General features: G+C 43.1%; 2 protein-coding genes across 3 annotated transcripts in view; one reads left to right on the top strand and one right to left on the bottom strand.

The window, feature by feature from the left end:
- The window catches only part of IMMP1L (inner mitochondrial membrane peptidase subunit 1), a 32,403-nt gene extending 25,298 nt beyond the window's left edge, over positions 1 to 7,105 (bottom strand). Inside the window, exon 1 of one of the 2 annotated variants that reach the window (XM_053981718.1) lies at positions 7,035 to 7,105. Coding sequence is in view for 1 of the 2 variants with exons in the window: in XM_053981717.1 (XP_053837692.1) it covers positions 3,830 to 3,843 (14 nt within the window). In the remaining variant the exon portion in view is untranslated. Of the gene's footprint in view, positions 1 to 3,829; positions 3,973 to 7,034 lie in introns of those variants that run through there. The other variant, XM_053981717.1, reaches the window with a different exon arrangement.
- A 52-nt stretch (positions 7,106 to 7,157) lies between these two features.
- The window catches only part of ELP4 (elongator acetyltransferase complex subunit 4), a 137,433-nt gene continuing 127,054 nt past the window's right edge, over positions 7,158 to 17,536 (top strand). The window contains exons 1-2 of the mRNA XM_053980829.1: positions 7,158 to 7,311; positions 14,107 to 14,142. Coding sequence (XP_053836804.1) covers positions 7,158 to 7,311; positions 14,107 to 14,142 — 190 coding nt within the window. The remainder of the gene's footprint in view (positions 7,312 to 14,106; positions 14,143 to 17,536) is intronic.

Raw genomic sequence — 17,536 nt, 5'->3', positions numbered from 1 at the left:
TGCAATTGCTCATCTGGTTTGTTCCCAAAGTACAGAACGTGGCTTGCCCTTTCTTCCATAATACATTGCTTTTCTAAAAGGAAAACCAGTGACTGGTCAGACAGCTCCTTTCACAGATATTTTCTGCCTGCTAAGAAGATATTGACGAAATTCCTACAACTTAATGTTTGCGAATTTCAGTTCTTTTGTACCAGAAATGTTAAAAATTCTATTAAAAAATCACTGTGGCTTGGCAATAGCATGAGAACACCAAGATCAAACAGTGCTTCACACTTCGAGGACCAATGGAAGCACAGTCAAGAAATGGTGTAAAGCACGAGGCTTCAAGAATGTCCAACAGTTTTTGCAGAAAAATAAGAGCAGGGTGCAAAAAAAAAAGAGCTTCATTACCTTTCTTCCTCTGCTAGGGACACAGTCACAGGTGTAAATCACAGAAATTTGAAAACACAGCTACTGAAGAGACACAGGTATTCTAATAAACCTTAGGGCTAAAACTTCAGATGAATTACCCCCTCATTGCAAAGAAAGAAGACATTCTATTCTTTCCACACAAAACCAAGACAGGACTTTGAAACAATTAGTGAAGCTCACACTTCCTGCAGCACCCACAACTAAATTAAACTCACAATTCATTTTCAAGATTATTGTTCTGCAGGTTTCAGTAATATTGTGTGTCCCATTTGCAAGACACTGAGTTATTCTGCAGTAACCACTTACAGGATTGTTATTTCTAGGACCTTGATAACATTTTGGTTTCCCTCAATCTGTTTCAGTATCTACACTTTTAAATGTTAATTAATTTTTATTCCTTTTACATATATTGTCTCACACAAAATGCAATTTAGTACAGGAGGGGGGAAAATAGGAAAAAATGGCAGCCCTGCTCCCAGATAGATGCCCCTGAAATGGGGTTCCCACAAATACAGCACTTCTGGCATGGAATTGGCAGGCTCACTGCAGGGGATGGAAGCTGAATCCACTGAGATAAAGAATGATGATTTGCTAAAATACAGCCTGGCTACAAAAAAAAGCCAGATATTCAGCGCTCCCTGATGGCTTATTTCACCAAAATGTTATTCTAAATTTGAAGCAGTTTAAGTTTGCCTAAGTAGCCCGTTGTGAATCTGGCTTTATAATGAGTTTTACTAGGCTGCTTGTTTGTCTTATATCCAACTTTATAACTCACACTGAAAAACCTCAATTTTACTTCCTGACTACTTAAAGGCCAAAATGCCTATTTTCTTCATCTGCCCCTCAGGGATGTAATTAGTTTACCATTCTAGTCAAACTTTTTAGAGCAAGCAACACACATCTCTGCAGAATTATTACTGCAACACACCCTGGTTCATGCCCCACTCTGTGGATGGCCAGAGTGCTGTGAAAGTTGGTGGGAGCTGAAAAACCAAGCTAGCATTCCTGTCTGGAATATCTGTGGGAGACAATAACCAGAAAACATCATTGGCCAGTACTCTGGAAACCTGAGGTTCCTTCCATGTTTGTGGGTCTCGCCAGGAAGTATGAGAAACACAAGGAAAACAATCCCTATTAAATACAGCACTAATCTGTATGATGCTTATCAAGACACTAAATTAAACTCACAATTCACTTTCAAGATTATTGTTCTGCAGGTTTCAGTAACATTATACTGTATAGTTCTGAAATTACAGAAACATAAAGCAATTTTTAAAATAATTTCTTATCTTCAGCACATACTACTTTAACTCATGTCTCCTAATTTGGTTCTATTTTAAAAGCTTTAAAATGTTTTAAAAGTTTTTTAGTTCTATTTCTGTTTAAATTTGACACAGATTTATATTTTTTCCTGTTGCTCAGGATACCCAGGATGAATTTATGTAAGAGGCTTTCTGAGTAAGATCTTATGTTTTATGAAATATCATACAACTGGCAAGTCCTAAACACTCCAACTAATTCTTTCATTTGCCACAGACTGACTGGATAAGCAGTCTTTAAGCTTTTTCACACTGAAAAAAACAGGTCTTTTGGTGTCAGAGCTTCCAGGATTAAACATTCTTCCCAGTTGTTGGCTCATGGCCTGAAGATCCTGCACTTTCAAACTTATCCCATTCTAGCTAGTTCAAAGATCAGGAAAATGAAGCCATCTTCTTTGCAGCCATAATCCACGACCCATGCTGTTAGATACTTAAGAACATCTCAAAAGCAAACTACCTTGTTTCAGCTCCCAGCAGGAGCTCAGCAGGGCGTGGGCCACATGACGGCAAGGCCAGCCTGGTCAGGTGACTGGGTGGCTAATCTGATTTGGTGACTATAAAACTTTAATCAGTACAGTCTAATACCAGCACATTCCACAGCTGATGAGCCAAGCAGCCTGGCGATGGAACAGCAAACACTAATAAATCAGAACTGCCACTAGGATGTGGTTTTCTGGTTCTCTGTCCCACAAGTAAATCCGACAGAAAAATATCACTGAAAACTGGTCTGGCAGACATACATAAATGAAATAAATTTGAAATAAAATGGGCTGGCATTGTATTCCAAAATGAACAGCATTTTGTTCAAAGACAAGAGCATACGTGAAATCTTCTGCAGCACAATTAAAACCCAGCAAAACCATTAATTTGCAAGCAAAGACAACAGAACACACCCATCAATAACACCCTGTTGTTGAGGAACACTGCCCACATGGGCAACCCACGTGGTAAAGAGAAGCCAGGACAACTCTGCTTCCTCTTACTGATGCCTTCTGTCCCTGTGTGGTCACCAGAAACTGATGCCTTGTGAAGGCTGACCTAGAGCAGAGGCTGGGCAGAGCTAAAGAACAAAGCAGGGATTGATTCAAAGGATCTCCTGCATGGATCCACCTTGGGCAGCACCAGAGCCCAGCCAGGGCTGCAGCCAAGAGGAACCAAAATGGTCCCAAAATGCACGAGCGCTCCCGGGGGCTCTCCCTGGGATCAGCTCTGCTCCATTTGCACCTTGCAGTTCATTGTCCCATTCCAGCTTTAGCCCAGGCACTCCCATCCTGCTTGTTTTTCTCTCTCCAGCCCACGCTGTTTGTGCTCCTGGGCCTGAGCTTTGGGTCATTTGTCCTTGGTGCCCAGCTGGAGCAGGAATTGTTTTGTCTCCCTGCTCTGTGCAGAGAGCTCACCATCCCCTCATGTGAAGCTCAGAAGTGCACACTGAAGCAGCACAGGATGTGAAAAATAGAAAAGCTGAACCCTGAGGCATCATTATCAACCACAAACAGCCAAAGCACATTTCAAGGGCTGCTATTCTGGGGACACCAGGAATTCCCCCAAGTGTGTGGGCTACAGTTTTGGAAGAGAAATGTCAAATGTTCCTGCAGATCAAATTCCAAGCATAACCTTTTCCCAAATGTTCTGATTGCTCTCTCGCTCACCATTGTATTCCCTCCATTTTCTTTTTCCCTTAGGGAATTTTCACCCAAAATCCTTTTAATCCATCTTAGAGTCTGCATTTCACACAGACAAGTAGCTGAATTGGAGCAGCAAGTTTGCAAGAAGAGGAAAACAGAGAGCTTGATCTCTCCACAGCACAGTTAGGATTTGCAGTTCAAACTGACATCCCCATTTGACCAGGTCTACGTGACAACATGTGAGCTGCGAGGAAGGAAAGTTGATTATTCTACAGTTTGAGACATCCCAAAACAGACAAAAGCTGATTAAACTTTCTCCAGTGAGCTGAGTACAACCCCTGGCCATTGCCAGAGCTCAGCTGAAAGAAATAACTTCCTAAGACGCTTCCTGAGCACTGGAAATCATTTCCATGTTCCTTAGCTTCTCTGCATTTCCATTTCTCCCCTAGAGCAGGAACAGTAGGGTTTATCTACCTCATAATGTGCATTTGGGGATTAGGGTGATGTCCAGAATTACAGTTCCTGTGGTCTTGCTTTCTGCCAGACAGCAGATCCTAGTGGGATCTTCTACAACGATGACTGAAAATTCACCCTTTCAAAACTGGACATCTGCAAACCTTCAGTATCATTCAAAAAAGAGTGAAAAAACTCTTGTTATTCCTGCAAATGAAACACCATTGATTTAAAAATAATTAACCGAAAATAAATATGAAATTAAATTTCTATTAAATTAGTTGTTCCTCTGAAACCTGTCTGACATACAGGTAAAGTCAGATGTTGTAAGCAGTATTTTCATAAGCACATATGCAGCTGGAAAGCTTTACTGTATTAAAATGTTAACATTGGAAAAATCCCCCACCTACTGAAAAATAGTTTATTTCCACTCGCTTTCTAAATCAGTTGGACTTTAACTGCACACATCAGGTTAAAATGTGACTGGAGAAAATTGAACAACACAAACAGAACTACTGCTGTATTTTAAAAGTTCAGTTCTACTGAAAAAAGTTGTATCTACAATTTTGTTATATATTAAACAGTCTCTCCTGCTGTAAGTTACAATGTAAAAAATTTCTCTGTATTTGGAAGGATATCTACAAAAAAATTGTAACAAAAATGTCACTTCATATAAAAATCAATTCTTTCTAATGTAAAAAATCCAGCTTTTATTCTGAAATCACTACAAAGTTCCCAGCTAGCAAGAGCTGGGAGGTTGGGCTGCCCTTTTCCATGCAGCTCACAGGATAGCACAAAATAAAACAATGAAGAAAGTCAATCAATAGCTCCAAGCCAGGTTAGTGAGCTCAGTCAGCCCAAGGAGGGAACTGACCAGCACCAGGGTTTGCTGCATTGGAAACAGAGGAGGAGCAGGGAGTGGAGATTTCCTCTTTTGCAACCCTGACCCACTGGATCAGCTCCTGAGCCACTGAGATTGCCAGGAAAGGTGCAGTTTATCCAAGAAACACTAAAAATGGTAGGGGCATGGCACAAGCATCCCCATTCCCAAAATACTTTCGTTATGTGTGTTCTCTTTGCAACAGGAAAGAGAAGAAAAAAAAAAAAAAAGAGAGAAGGAAATATTTAGCCTACAATTTTAATTGGCCTGTAGGAAAATGAGGTTAAAAAGTATAAAAAAACCCTTACATGTCAGGCAAGTAGCAATGAAAGAACAAAAGAGAGGGCTCAGCCCTGGATGTATGTTTACACCCATCCTGTGAAGTTAAGACAACCTACAATAGTGTATTTTAACAAAACAAAAAAACATAAATAAAGCAAGGAAATGCTTTGTGTTAATGAAGTAAGAGAAAATGTACTGCTGGGAATGGGAAAAAACCATCCCAGAGATTGAGTTCATCACTGGATTCCCTTTCTGACAGGCAAGCAGTGACTTATCAAAGATATCCTTATCACTGGGCCACGAGCTTCTGAAACAAAGCTGTCCAACAGGTATCCTGCAACTGCTGTGTCCCACACAGCTGCAATATTCAGGGACTGGGGCTCCACGAGGACAGCACAGTAAGAAATGGCAGAGTCACTGCGATGTTTAACAGTGGAGAACTCTCCCTGAGCTTCAGGCAGACAGAATTCACACCACAGGATCCCACTGGCAGAAAGAGATGCCCAAACCCTTTTAGAAGAATTGTGAATTCTGCTTTGGGTCTTTATTTTGTTGGCCTTTCCCATTCCAGATATTCACACCTCAGCAGTCACATATTACAGAAGTGAAATTAAACACCTACATTTATTTCTTGCCATGCTTCCCAAGCTCCTTTCATTTTCTCCTCTGCAGACAGATACTTCTAACTTTCACTAATACTTAAAATTAAGTATTATTCAGTATCTCACAGTTTAGCAGAAAATACAAAATTTTAAGACTACCTGATACCCCTGCTAAAAGAACTTGACCTGTCCACTGCTTAGCATGTGTGGAAATTTGGCCAGCAGCAAAAAGAGCAAAAAGAGATGTGTCCCTGGCTTTCCCCAGCCAGGGACACATCATGCTGAAGTTTCATGCCCCTGAATTTGAATTGGATATGAAGGAAACACTCTGAGGTTCAGGACTGCCCACATATTGCTGCTCTTTCAGGCTGCTTGTATTTAACATGAGGATTTTTTTTTCCCCTCATTTAAAAAGAGACTCAAGAACCACAGGTGTTCAGCAGTTTGGCTTAGAACAACAGTTCATTGGAATTCAAGAGTGGGAGTGAGGGATTATAGTATTAAAGCTTCGTTTTTCTATTCTGCTTGTACAAGTGTCTTCAAGCAGCTTGGGATGCCTCTGAATCACCAAAAGATGAAAAACAAATATAAAAATACTTGTGGTGGTGGCTGTTCTGTATGCTGACAGGGGCTTCCCTTGCCTTCAGAGCACCACCGAGCGCTGACTGACAAAGCAAACATCCTAGAACTTGTCAAAGCATTTTAATGTCGTTTAACTTTTTCCACCACACGTCTTGGTCCACGCTGGTGCAAGATCCTGCTCCCAAGTTAAGGCATTAAACCACACGCTCGCTACCGGTCCGCGGCTCTGCACAAACAAGCAGGGACCCCAAGTATACTCACGGATCATGCCACACGCAGCTGTGCAAATACATTTTACAAGTACTTTTCCCTTGCGGGCTCTTTCCCAAGGGGCTGATGCCGCGCCAGGCGAGCCTGTCCGCCCACGGCCCGGCCCTGCAGACACCCCGCGGGACAAGCGGGCTGTCCGCTCCACAGCCCGCGTACCGCACTCCCCGCCCCGATGCGTGCCCGCTGCCGGCCCCCTCAGCCCCAGCACGGCCGCGGTGCCCCCCGGCCCCCTCAGCCCCCTCAGCCCCAGGCACAGCCGCGGTGCCCCCCGGCCCCCTCAGCCCCAGGCCCGGCCGCGGTGCCCCCCGGCCCCCTCAGCCCCAGCACGGCCGCGGTGCCCCCCGGCCCCCTCAGCCCCCTCAGCCCCAGCACGGCCGCGGTGCCCCCCGGCCCCCTCAGCCCCCTCAGCCCCAGCACAGCCGCGGTGCCCCCCGGCCCCCTCAGCCCCCTCAGCCCCCGGCACGGCCGCGGTGCCCCCCGGCCCCCTCAGCCTCCTCAGCCCCCTCAGCCCCAGGCACGGCCGCGGTGCCCCCCGGCCCCACAGCCTCCTCAGCCCCCTCAGCCCCCTCAGCCCCAGGCACGGCCGCGGTGCCCCCGGCGCCGCTCTCACCTCCCCGCTCGCCGCCGGGCCCCGCGGCTCCGCACGTGCCAACAACGCGGGCTCCCATTGGGCGGCGGCTCCCCGAGCCGCTCCCCCATTGGCGGAGCCCGGCCCGGCCCTCCCGGCCCCGACATGGCGGCGGCCGGCGGGGCGCGGGGCCGCACCAGCTTCCAGCGCCGGCCCGGGGCCGGCCCGCGGCCGCCCGCCCTGCCGGGCACTCGGCCCGCGCTGCGCCACGGGCAGCTGCTGCTCTCCAGCGGGCTGCCCTCCCTGGACTGTGTGCTAGGTTGGTGGTAGCGGGACTGCGACCCGGTGCTGCGCCCCCGCCGCCCTCCCCTTCGCCAGGCCCTGCCTGCCCTGCCGTAACCCCGCGGCTGCTCCCGAGCCTTCTCCTTCCTCCCCACAGTCCCGGGGGTCGCGGGGAGGGCGGGAGGGGCAGGAGGACGGGGGAGGCAGGGCGCGTTTCCCCGGAGCTTGCGGAGGAGCCGCGCTGCCATCGCTCCGGGCAGCCCTGCGGAGCGCGGAGCTGCCCCGCGAACCCGCTTAGGGGCACAGGGCTGGGCATTGCCCCAGGAGGGCTGCCAGGGTTTCACCTTGAACAAGCCGTGTGTGCTGCCAGGGTTTCTCCTTGGACAAGCCGTGTGTGCTGCCAGGGTTTCTCCTTGGACAAGCCGTGTGTGCTACCAGGGTTTCACCTGGACAAGCCACATGTGCTGCCAGGGTTTTTCCTTGGAAAGCCGTGTGTGCTGCCAGGGTTTCACCTGGACAAGCCATGCATGCTGCCAGGGTTTCTCCTTGGAAAAGCCACGTGTGCTGCCAGGGTTTCACCTGGACAAGCCGTGTGTGCTGCCAGGGTTTCACCTGGACAAGCCGTGTGTGCTGCCAGGGTTTCACCTGGACAGGCCGTGTGTGCTGCCAGGGTTTCACCTGGCCAAGCTGTGTGTACTGTCAGGGTTTCACCAGGACAGGCTGTGTGTGCTGCCAGGGTTTCACCTGGACAGGCTGTGTGTGCTGTCAGGGTTTCACCTGGACAAGCCGTGTGTGCTGCCCCAAGGCCGGGTAGTTCTTGTTCTCTGCTGCAGCAGGTGTTGGGATGTGTTGGGGTTCTCAGTTTGTCCTTCCTGCCTTGCTGGCCACTGCTGCATCATTAAAGTGCCCCCCTTAGATAATCCACTCTGGTGCCACGCTGCTTTTGCTGCCTTTGCCTGCTGTCGGTGTCGGGGTGTGAGGTGGTCCCCTGGACTCATCTCTCGTGACTGCTGGGCCATCCGTGTCGTGAGCTGGCACTTCCCCTTGGATTGGGAACTCATTCATTTGCTGGTGTGAGCAGCGTGGTTTATCTGTGTGCACCAGGCCTGGGAGATCCTCTGACTCTTCTTTGCACAGTTGCAGTGCATCTTTGATGTACATGCATGGGACTTTTAGGTGAGAATGGTCTGATTTTAGCTTTGTTCATTCATCCTTAGAGTACACAGAATATGCCACTTTCCTCTCTAGGGATACTCTGTATGGTTAATGATAATATAAAAGTTACATCCATTGTATAAAGGACTTCTTGCAGCCTGTATATAATTTTTTGTGTGTGCGTTTCTGCACTTTTATCAGGGATTAGGATCAGTCTTAGAATCATCTCTTCCTGCCCGAGAGAGAAATATTTCATTTAGTGAGTGTAATTTGCAAAGCCTTTTAATTGCATGAAAAGCAGATTTGCATTGAATATTCCCTTTTAGAAACGGTGGATTTTGCACAGCATGGCTCAGGAGATGTAGACAGCTCCCGTGGTGGCAGTCTCCTAAAATTCTAGGCACCTGCTAACACAATTAGTGGTTTGTTATAGAAACTGAGGACACTTCCAATAAACCAAATATTTTGGTTTTAAATATTTCATCATTCCCTGAGCTTACTAATATTTATACTTCACCATCAAGGAAATTCCTTGCCCTTAGGAACAGCAACTTTTGAAAATACTTTTAGATGGTTTTTTTTGGGTTGTGACATCTCTGAAAACGTGGGCTCTACGTTCCTGTGTTAAACCTGGGGTAGCCTCCTAGCCCTGAAATCCCTGCTTTTTGGAGGCCAGGAAAAGAGGAGGCCAGGAAAGACTCATGCTAAGTGTGCTGACGAGACTCCAGCTCCCACTGGTGCCAGGCATTGTAGGAACACACCTCCAGCTGGGTGAACTGTACAGAATCACTCATTTTGGAGGCACCTCCAGAATTTCCCCTCCACAGCCTTAAAGCAGGCTGAGCTCTGAATTCAGAGCAGATTTCTCAGGGCTTTGTCCAGTGGAAAATCTGCAGGGGCAGAGATTTTTGCAGCACCTCAGGATAACCCAGTCCAATGCTTAATTATTTTTGTAGGGAATTTTCTTTTTCCTTATATCCACTGGGAACCTCCCCTGTTTCAGCTCCCATTCGTTGCTCGTTGCTCTCCCAGTGCACCTCAGTGAAGAGCTCAGTTGTTCTTGTGGAGACATTGCTTCTTTCTTGCCAGGGGCAGGATTAAATGTGTGAGATGGTATTTATTGTTGGGACTCAGATATTTATTAGTTCTTATTCTACAGTCTCATAAACCCTGAGTTCTACAGCCCTTTACTCTAACAAACTAAAAATAGAGCCCCATCTCCCTCTCTATGAGGCCTTTTAAGGATAAACTGTACAATTAAGAAATGACACCTAAATTGTTTTCACTTTTAACCCAATAACCAATCATGCAATGTGGACTATTTATCCAATTGCACAAAACCACCCAAACCCATGGAGAAGAAGGTGAAGAAGAAGGAGCAGCCACTGCTCTAAAACCTCCATCTTGCTTTATATACTTTACTATATTCTAAAACCATAACCTCTTAAGTTTTTCACCCTGTGACGTTACACACTTCTATTCAAACACCCAGTTTGAATAATCCCAGTTCTGTCATTCAATTTTGGAAGCCTTCTGCACGGCCTCAGGTCAATGCAGAGTTCTCCTGGGAGTCAGTGCCTGTCAGCACAGAAAGTCTGAAATTCTCAGCAGCCAGGGCTCCAACAGAGTGTCAGTAGCTTCTCTTGGGTACCACCCAGGGCCTTCAGCTTTTCCTCTCTTCTCCAGACTGAACAAGCCCACTTCCTTCAGCCACTTCTCTTGAATCAGTTGCCTCATTTTCATTCTCCTCCCTGGACTCACTTCAGTTTATGTTTATTCTTTCTTGAACGGAGGGGCTCAAAGTCATCTGGGCCTGGTGTTCCAGATGTGATCTGAGTAAAGGGAGCATCCCTGGAGCATCTGACTGAGCCTCTGATGGTGCTGATGCCTTGAGAAGGCTGCCCTGGAGCAGAGGCTGGGCAGAGCTAAAGAACAAAGCAGGGATTGATTCCAAGGATCTCCTCCATGGATCCACCTTGGGCAGCACCAGAGCCCAGCCAGGGCTGCAGCCAAGAGGAACCAAAATGGTCCCAAAATGCACGAGCGCTCCCGGGGGCTCTCACTGGGATCAGCTCTGCTCCATTTGCACCTTGCAGTTCATTGTCCCATTCCAGCTTTAGCCCAGGCACTCCCATCCTGCTTGTTTTTCTCTCTCCAGCCCACGCTGTTTGTGCTCCTGGGCCTGAGCTTTGGATCATTTGTCCTTGGTGCCCAGCTGGAGCAGGAATTGTTTTGTCTCCCTGCTCTGTGCACAGAGCTCCCCATCCCCTCATGTGAAGCTCAGAAGTGCACACTGAAGCAGCACAGAATGTGAGGAACAGAAAAGCCAAAACCTGAGGCATCAGTGCAGCCCACTGTGCTGGTGACTCTACAAGTGCTGACTTGGTCTGCTTTGTGTCCTTTTTCTGGGTGTGGAAATGCTTCATTAATGTCTTGCAGAATGCTGTTTATGTGTTTCTGAAAGAATACTGGTACTTTTCTTCTTTTGTCTTGCCCATTAGCAGTCAAGTAATTGACTGTAAAAATACTGAATTTTTATTGTCTCCAGGACTGAGGACAATTTTTTTTTTTTTGTATAAATTCCCAATGGAAGTTAGTACAAACTCTTTTATTCTGGTATTTTCACAGACATACTTTGTAACTGTCACTAGGCAGTATTGTAGATCTCTGGCTTGGGCTTGAATTTAAGTTTGCTCTGTTGAGAATCTGTAACCCAGGTACAGAATTATTTGCCAGACATGAAACTGCAGCCTTTGAGTGAGGGAAAGCATAGTGTTATCACACACAGGTCTATTGAGGAGCTTCTGAAGAGAGGAAAAGGCAAAGAATCCAAGGAGGAGTTTCTTTCACCCTGCAGCTGATGGTTGTGGCTCTTTCTAAAGGAGTGAATCTCCTTTGGAAGAGAAGTGGTAGATAAGTGCTGGATTTCAAATGCAGTGTTACCATCAGAGCACTGTGCACTTCCAGACTTTATTTATTTTATAAATGTTTATGTTTATTTTATAGATTTCTACATTTTATATTTATAAATATTTGATATTTATTTATGTACGTTTACTTTCAAGGTTTATGGGCCATATATGCCTGACATGTGCCAGAGCAGTTCTCTGCAATGAGCTGCAACTGTTGTGTAATATATCCATCAAATGCCTGGTATTGAATGTTCTGGTTTAGGCTGCTGGAAAAAAAGGTCAGGGGTATGCTTTGAAAACAATCTGGGCACTTCTCAGCTTGCAAAGTTTGTTGTGTTTCTCTCCATAAGATCTTAAATCTCTCTGCTGTAAGTAGCAATGGGGAAAGTTACAAGGCTTGCTTGGATGTTTATGTACTCTACTGCCTTAGATACTGGCAAAGGAAAATGAAAATAGCGAGATTAGGAAGAGTAGCAAGTTCACAGCAGCTTTCTTGGGAAACTTATAGATTTTGCCTCTTCCTTTTGATTCCATCAGCTTTCCTATTGTCTTTTGTTTAATTTACTAGTATTGTTGCTCGTTGTAATATGAAGGTGTAACCATGGTAACTGCAATAGTTTTGCATTCCCTCTGATAGAAGACACTTGTTCAAACCACTCACTACATGTGATAACACAGAGACAATGCTCTGACCTGAGTTTGCCTTTAACAACCAGGGTATGTGCACATATGTTACAGCTCTGACTCCTAGAAACAGTACCACTGGTGATCTGAAAATACAGCTTGAGAGAATTCTGCCTGCACTGTTTGACAAACAAATTCACTGTAAAAGCACAAGAGATGCTAATTCTGTTGTGGCTAAAGGTGAACTTCTTTCTAACCAAGGTTTTAAAGTCCTTAATGCCATGAGCTAATACATTACTTATGGCTGCTTTAATCATATTTTCTATGTCAACCTAGGATTTGGTAAAATCTCAACATTTGGAGTACATTTTCTTTCCTAGGGACTGTATAGAGCATGTGCTCATTTTAAACAACTGTTGTTAGTAACCCATGTGTTCTGTCTCCCTGAATTATTAAATGCAGTGAAGCATACTTTTTATCAAACATCAGTATGATTTCAGATTTTGGTTTTTGGTTTTTGTTTTTTTTTTTTGCTTTCCCCTGTGGTACACCTTTTGGGTTCATTTGCATTTATCTCCTGAACAAATAAATGGAGCAAAAATCATTGGCTTAGAACATGGGGATTTCATGAGTGATTGTAATTTTCTGATAAACAATAGTTAAAATTGTTTGGTTTTGAGTTTTTTTTAAATATCTAGAAAATGCTTAATTAGCTGATGAGCTTGGTGTAGATATTGAAGCACTTGTCCAGCTTGACTCAGGAGTTTAGCTTGAAACATCTGCTTCTCTATAACTATAAAATTAGTGACTAACTAAACACTTTCACTGCCCAGTACTGCTGGAATTGTGGTGCATCATGGCTTGATGGCAAAGTGATCCTGTTCTGGTATAAATTCAGGTGCTGTTATGCAACAATATTAGCAGGTTTTGGCCTTTGGGAGAGCAAATTGCTTTTTTTTCTTCCTTTTGGGTATATCAACATTACAGGTACTGCAGGTATTTGTAGTCCCACTAGCAAAACTGAAGATTAAGAAGTTGATCCAACTCATATTGGAATGAATTTCTAGTGGAGTTGAAAGATCCTCTTCACTGGAGTCCATCTGTGCAGTCCAGAATTGACTTCTGGATCTTTGCATACTGTGCTGATGGGATTCATCAGTTAGTTTGCTCCTAAGTTGCTTTTAAATCAGTACAAAATTGCAGACAACATCCTGCAGTTTTCATGCAAAACATTTCTGTGGGCTGGTTACATGTGGCCATCTGAACACTTCCAGGGATTCCCTGTCACAGTCTTACATAATTGCTAAACAAAATAGTCTGATTTCAGGTTATTATCCAGGTTATATATATATATATTTCACCATTGTAATTCTTGGAATTCAGATTATAAACCAGTGTATTCTTTCCCTAAAATAAACTACAAGTTCTTCTTTCACTGTCCTTGTAAAGGAGTTCAGGGAGTTGTTATGTCCAAGACCTACTATAAAGGACTTCAGTCTCTTCAGTAGTGTATGTTTTTTCATAGTGTGTGTTGTGACATTTATGATCTCTCAGTCTGGGTTTCAATGGGTGAAAGTCTTGCTGCCATATCAGTTTTCAGCAGTAAGATAAAAAGCAAGAAAGAAAAAAGTGGAGCCAGGATTTTGCCTCGAAGACTTGGGTGGGGGGGGGAGTGGAATTTGCTAAAATCTACCAAAATTTTAGTAGGTCACTTAGCTTACATCCTTGATACAAAGGAATAATACTTGCTGGTGGTTAATACTAATTTCATTTGGAGAATGTTTGCTCACGTGAGTCATCCCAGTAAAAATCTGCTGGCTCAGACCATGCATCACCACTGTAGTACTTGAGCGTGGTGGCGTAGAGCTCTGCAGGATCTTTTTACCACAATGATGATAGCACAGTATATTGTGAAAGTAATTGTAATGTGCAGTATATAATTACATGTAATGTATAATTATTTCATAATAGAGAATTGTAGTAAGTATTGCAAAGGTAATTAAAATGTTGTTCACTTTTATATTTTTAAATTCCCCGTTATCACCTTTCTTTGACTCATAAACTAAGAAAAGTTAATTGTTCTCTAACATAGTATTAAAATGTAGTCTTACTTTATTCTTCATTTTGTTTTTTTTTTCCAGGTGGAGGCGTACCTGTTGGAACCCTTCTTCTTATTGGTTAGTATAGAATGTATAGATTCTTAAAGCCATATTCTGGAGCTTTTCACTCTTTAATGTATTCATTAAACAGCCTCTCTTTTCACTGGTTTCTGAAGTATAACTCTCAGGTTCCTTCACTTTGTGTAGCCTTGAGAATGACCATTGTCTATCTCAGGAATTACTGGAAGTGATTCAAAATCTTAATTTTAGGCAGGCTTGAGTACCCACAAAGAATACCCCAAAAATCTGTTTGAAAACAGGGCGTTTAGCACATTTCAGGACTTACTAGCAGAGTACACACATTAGTTAAGATTTTGTAAACTGCTGTTAGATTCAAACTGTGTGTCATCACAAAGGGTTTGTTGTTCTGTTTTTTTTTTTTAATTTGGCTATCTGAGGAAGACGTGCAATGCAGAAACTTTGAATCTTTTGGTTGCCAGAATCAGCTGAGAGCAAGGTGATGGAAGGCTGCTTTCTGTCAGGGTGTGGACGAGGCCCACTGAGGTGATTAAATAATGACACCAGAATTCCCTTTACAGACCACAGTGCAACTCTCTGGCACCATCTCCACTGCAGCTGAGGTCTCCAGCTTTCCTTTCTGTTTGACTGAGTTGACACAAAACCAGCAGAAAAATTAAGAATTCTTGTAGTAATCTCCACCCTGAAGGAGCACTTGAATCTCCTAATTGAGAACAGTGACTAGATTTCAGCCTTGCCTAGGGACAAAGCAGACTGCCACGTGCCTGGGTGATTTGGGTGCTTTCAAAGAAGTTGTGCCTGTAGAGTGTTTTAAGAGCCTGCTTGTCTCTAGTGATACAAGCTCTTCAGTGTGTGGCTTTTCAGCCTTGAGACAGATTGAGTCAGTAATTTTCATTCATTTTCTAAAAGGGATGAAAACATTGTGGTCTGAATATTTTATCTGTGTTTGCTTTCCCTGTGGAAAGACAACCATTGCTTGGGAAACTGAATTTGTATCCAGAGTTTTGGTTATGTAGTTTGAATTGTTACAATTCCAAAACTGGTCTTAACACTAAAAATCCAAACAGTGGGATTTGGGAAAAACTTATTTGAAATCTCTTTTAGCCACTATTAGAATTACAGCATGTTACTTTCTGTTGGTATAGGGCTCATGTAACCTGCACTAGAGACTGAATAAAATTTTCTGTTTGCCACTGAGGAAGGTTAATGCCCTCACTATGGCTTGTTGTTATTTCAAGGCTAGTCTCTATTTCTGCATTTTATCCATTAGAACCAGTTATTGATGTGCCACTGAGTCTTAGAAAATGTTGATTTTTACATAAAGGATATAAATTAGTGTATGGTGTGGTGCATATTAAGTAATTTGAAAAGTTGCTTGCCAGAACAAATAACTGATGTTGCCTAATTCCAACATTTTCAGTTTGAGAAGAGCTTCAATCTTGCTGTGGTAAAGGAAGAAGAAAAAGAAAGTTAGAACCTATTCTATTTTACATAAATCAGAGATTGTGAGACTGGATTAATTTTGTCTTGCCATTACAATATGCACTGCCCCTTCACAGACTGGGTGGCATCCAGTGAACCTACTAGCAGGAAAATTGTCAATAAATGAAAGAAGTAGTGCAATATTTCACCACAGGGTGTTGTGGATGTGAAAAACAGTCATGTGGATGCTGATGGTTCAATGGAAGTTTTTTCCTGAAAGGATTTTTACCTGAACTTTGTTTCCTCTGACTGCATATCTGGCCATACTCAGTGGCAGGTTTTAATTTGCTTATCCTCTATGTTGGTTGTGTATTTGTGATCTGAAATTTGGCTTGAGAATGTCTCTTTTAGATCTGAAAAGAATTTTTTTTTTCCCAAATGAGACTTACCATATGTTATTTCAAAACACATAATTATGTACAAAAAATCTTAAAGCAAGAACTATATTTATTCATGACTCATTAGTCTAAAAATTCGGAGACTGATTTTTCAAGTTGGTGTGGGTAACATTGGAATGGCATTGTTAGAATATCCTGTCAGCACACCAAGAAATTTTGTCATGAGATTAGTCTAGGCAAGCTTAATATTATCAGGATTGAAGCTGTCAGTGATCAACCTCCTAGGAAGATCTTTTCTGTGTTGTACTCCAAGTGTTACAAAAAGGTTAAATTCTTCCCTTTCCTTCAACATTCTCTAAGCTGAGAATAAATTGAATTACTTTTAGCTTAGCTCCCTTTGCAAATTAAATGCTCATCTTCATTATTTGACGCATTATCTTGGTTAATTTAACCAAATAATAGTAGATTCAGGGTATTAAAATATTTATTTGAGCTGTTGTGTTCTGAACATGTAGTGATGGCACAGGTTACTTGATAAGACTGTAAAATATTGTTTGAAATAGAAGTGTGCGAGTTTTTGAACTCAATTCATAATAAAGAGCATTGTGATTTTCAGTTGAGCTTAATTCTATAGTATATTCTTTTGACAGTGTTTTAATTATATGAAAATTAGAGAGTTGAAGCACATGGTATTCTCATGGAAGATCCTACCTACCAGAGCAGCTTGAAACTTCCTGAGGCTTGTTCATCTAACAAGAATTAGGATTTTCACTAGTACTTGAGGTTAAAAAATCCTTCCAGTAGTGGGTTTCTGAGAAACATTTCGATGTGGAACCCCACCAAAGCAGCTTGTTGAGTATGGATGTGAGACCACACATTTGTGGCTTCATGTGAACCTGCTGCAGAAGATGAGCTCCCCAGAAGTCCCCCTTGTCAAAGCAAGCAGGTAAAATAAGCACACTCCCTCCCCTCTCCACTCCAGTGTCCTTCAAGCTTTGCATGTGTGTTTTGCCAGGCCAGGAAGAGTTTGCAGGAGGATATTTTGGTTTTAAATTATTTTTATGATGATGATGATGATAATATATTTTATAATGTATATTTATTAATATAGAAAATATAATTAATGTTTTAATTGTATGTAATTAATATATTACTATATAATAATATATAATTATTGCCATTATCTTAATTTTTGTTTTTTAATTTATTTTTTTTAACAGTTTAAAATTGTTATATTGTTTTTAAAGGTAAGCTTTGTTTATATAACACATTCTGCATAGTGAGCTGCAGCACCCTCACTAGAGGTGTCCTGGGCACCCTCTAAGAACCTATTCTTGCTTACCTTTAAAAGCCCCAGCTTTGACAAGGTCACTGACAGCTAAATGTTTTAAAGATTATCAGTAGGAGGGGGTTTGTTGGTAGCTGAGGTCAGTTATTAAAAGTTAAAGTTGTCTGGTGAAAAGCAGGTCTATACTTGTACATTCTAAGCCTTGAAGCAGTTTCAGCTACTTTAATTAGCTACTTTTATTTTTGTTAGGCATGCAATTTAACCTGACTGGTAAGAGCTCTCTTCACTTGTCAATATAACTGAATTTATCATCGTTTTAAAGCTG

This window comes from Vidua macroura, chromosome 6 (assembly GCF_024509145.1).
Source record: "Vidua macroura isolate BioBank_ID:100142 chromosome 6, ASM2450914v1, whole genome shotgun sequence".
Lineage (NCBI taxonomy): Eukaryota > Metazoa > Chordata > Aves > Passeriformes > Viduidae > Vidua > Vidua macroura.
The sequence above is the reverse complement of the archived record's forward strand: the minus strand, read 5'-3'. Positions and strand labels throughout refer to the sequence as shown.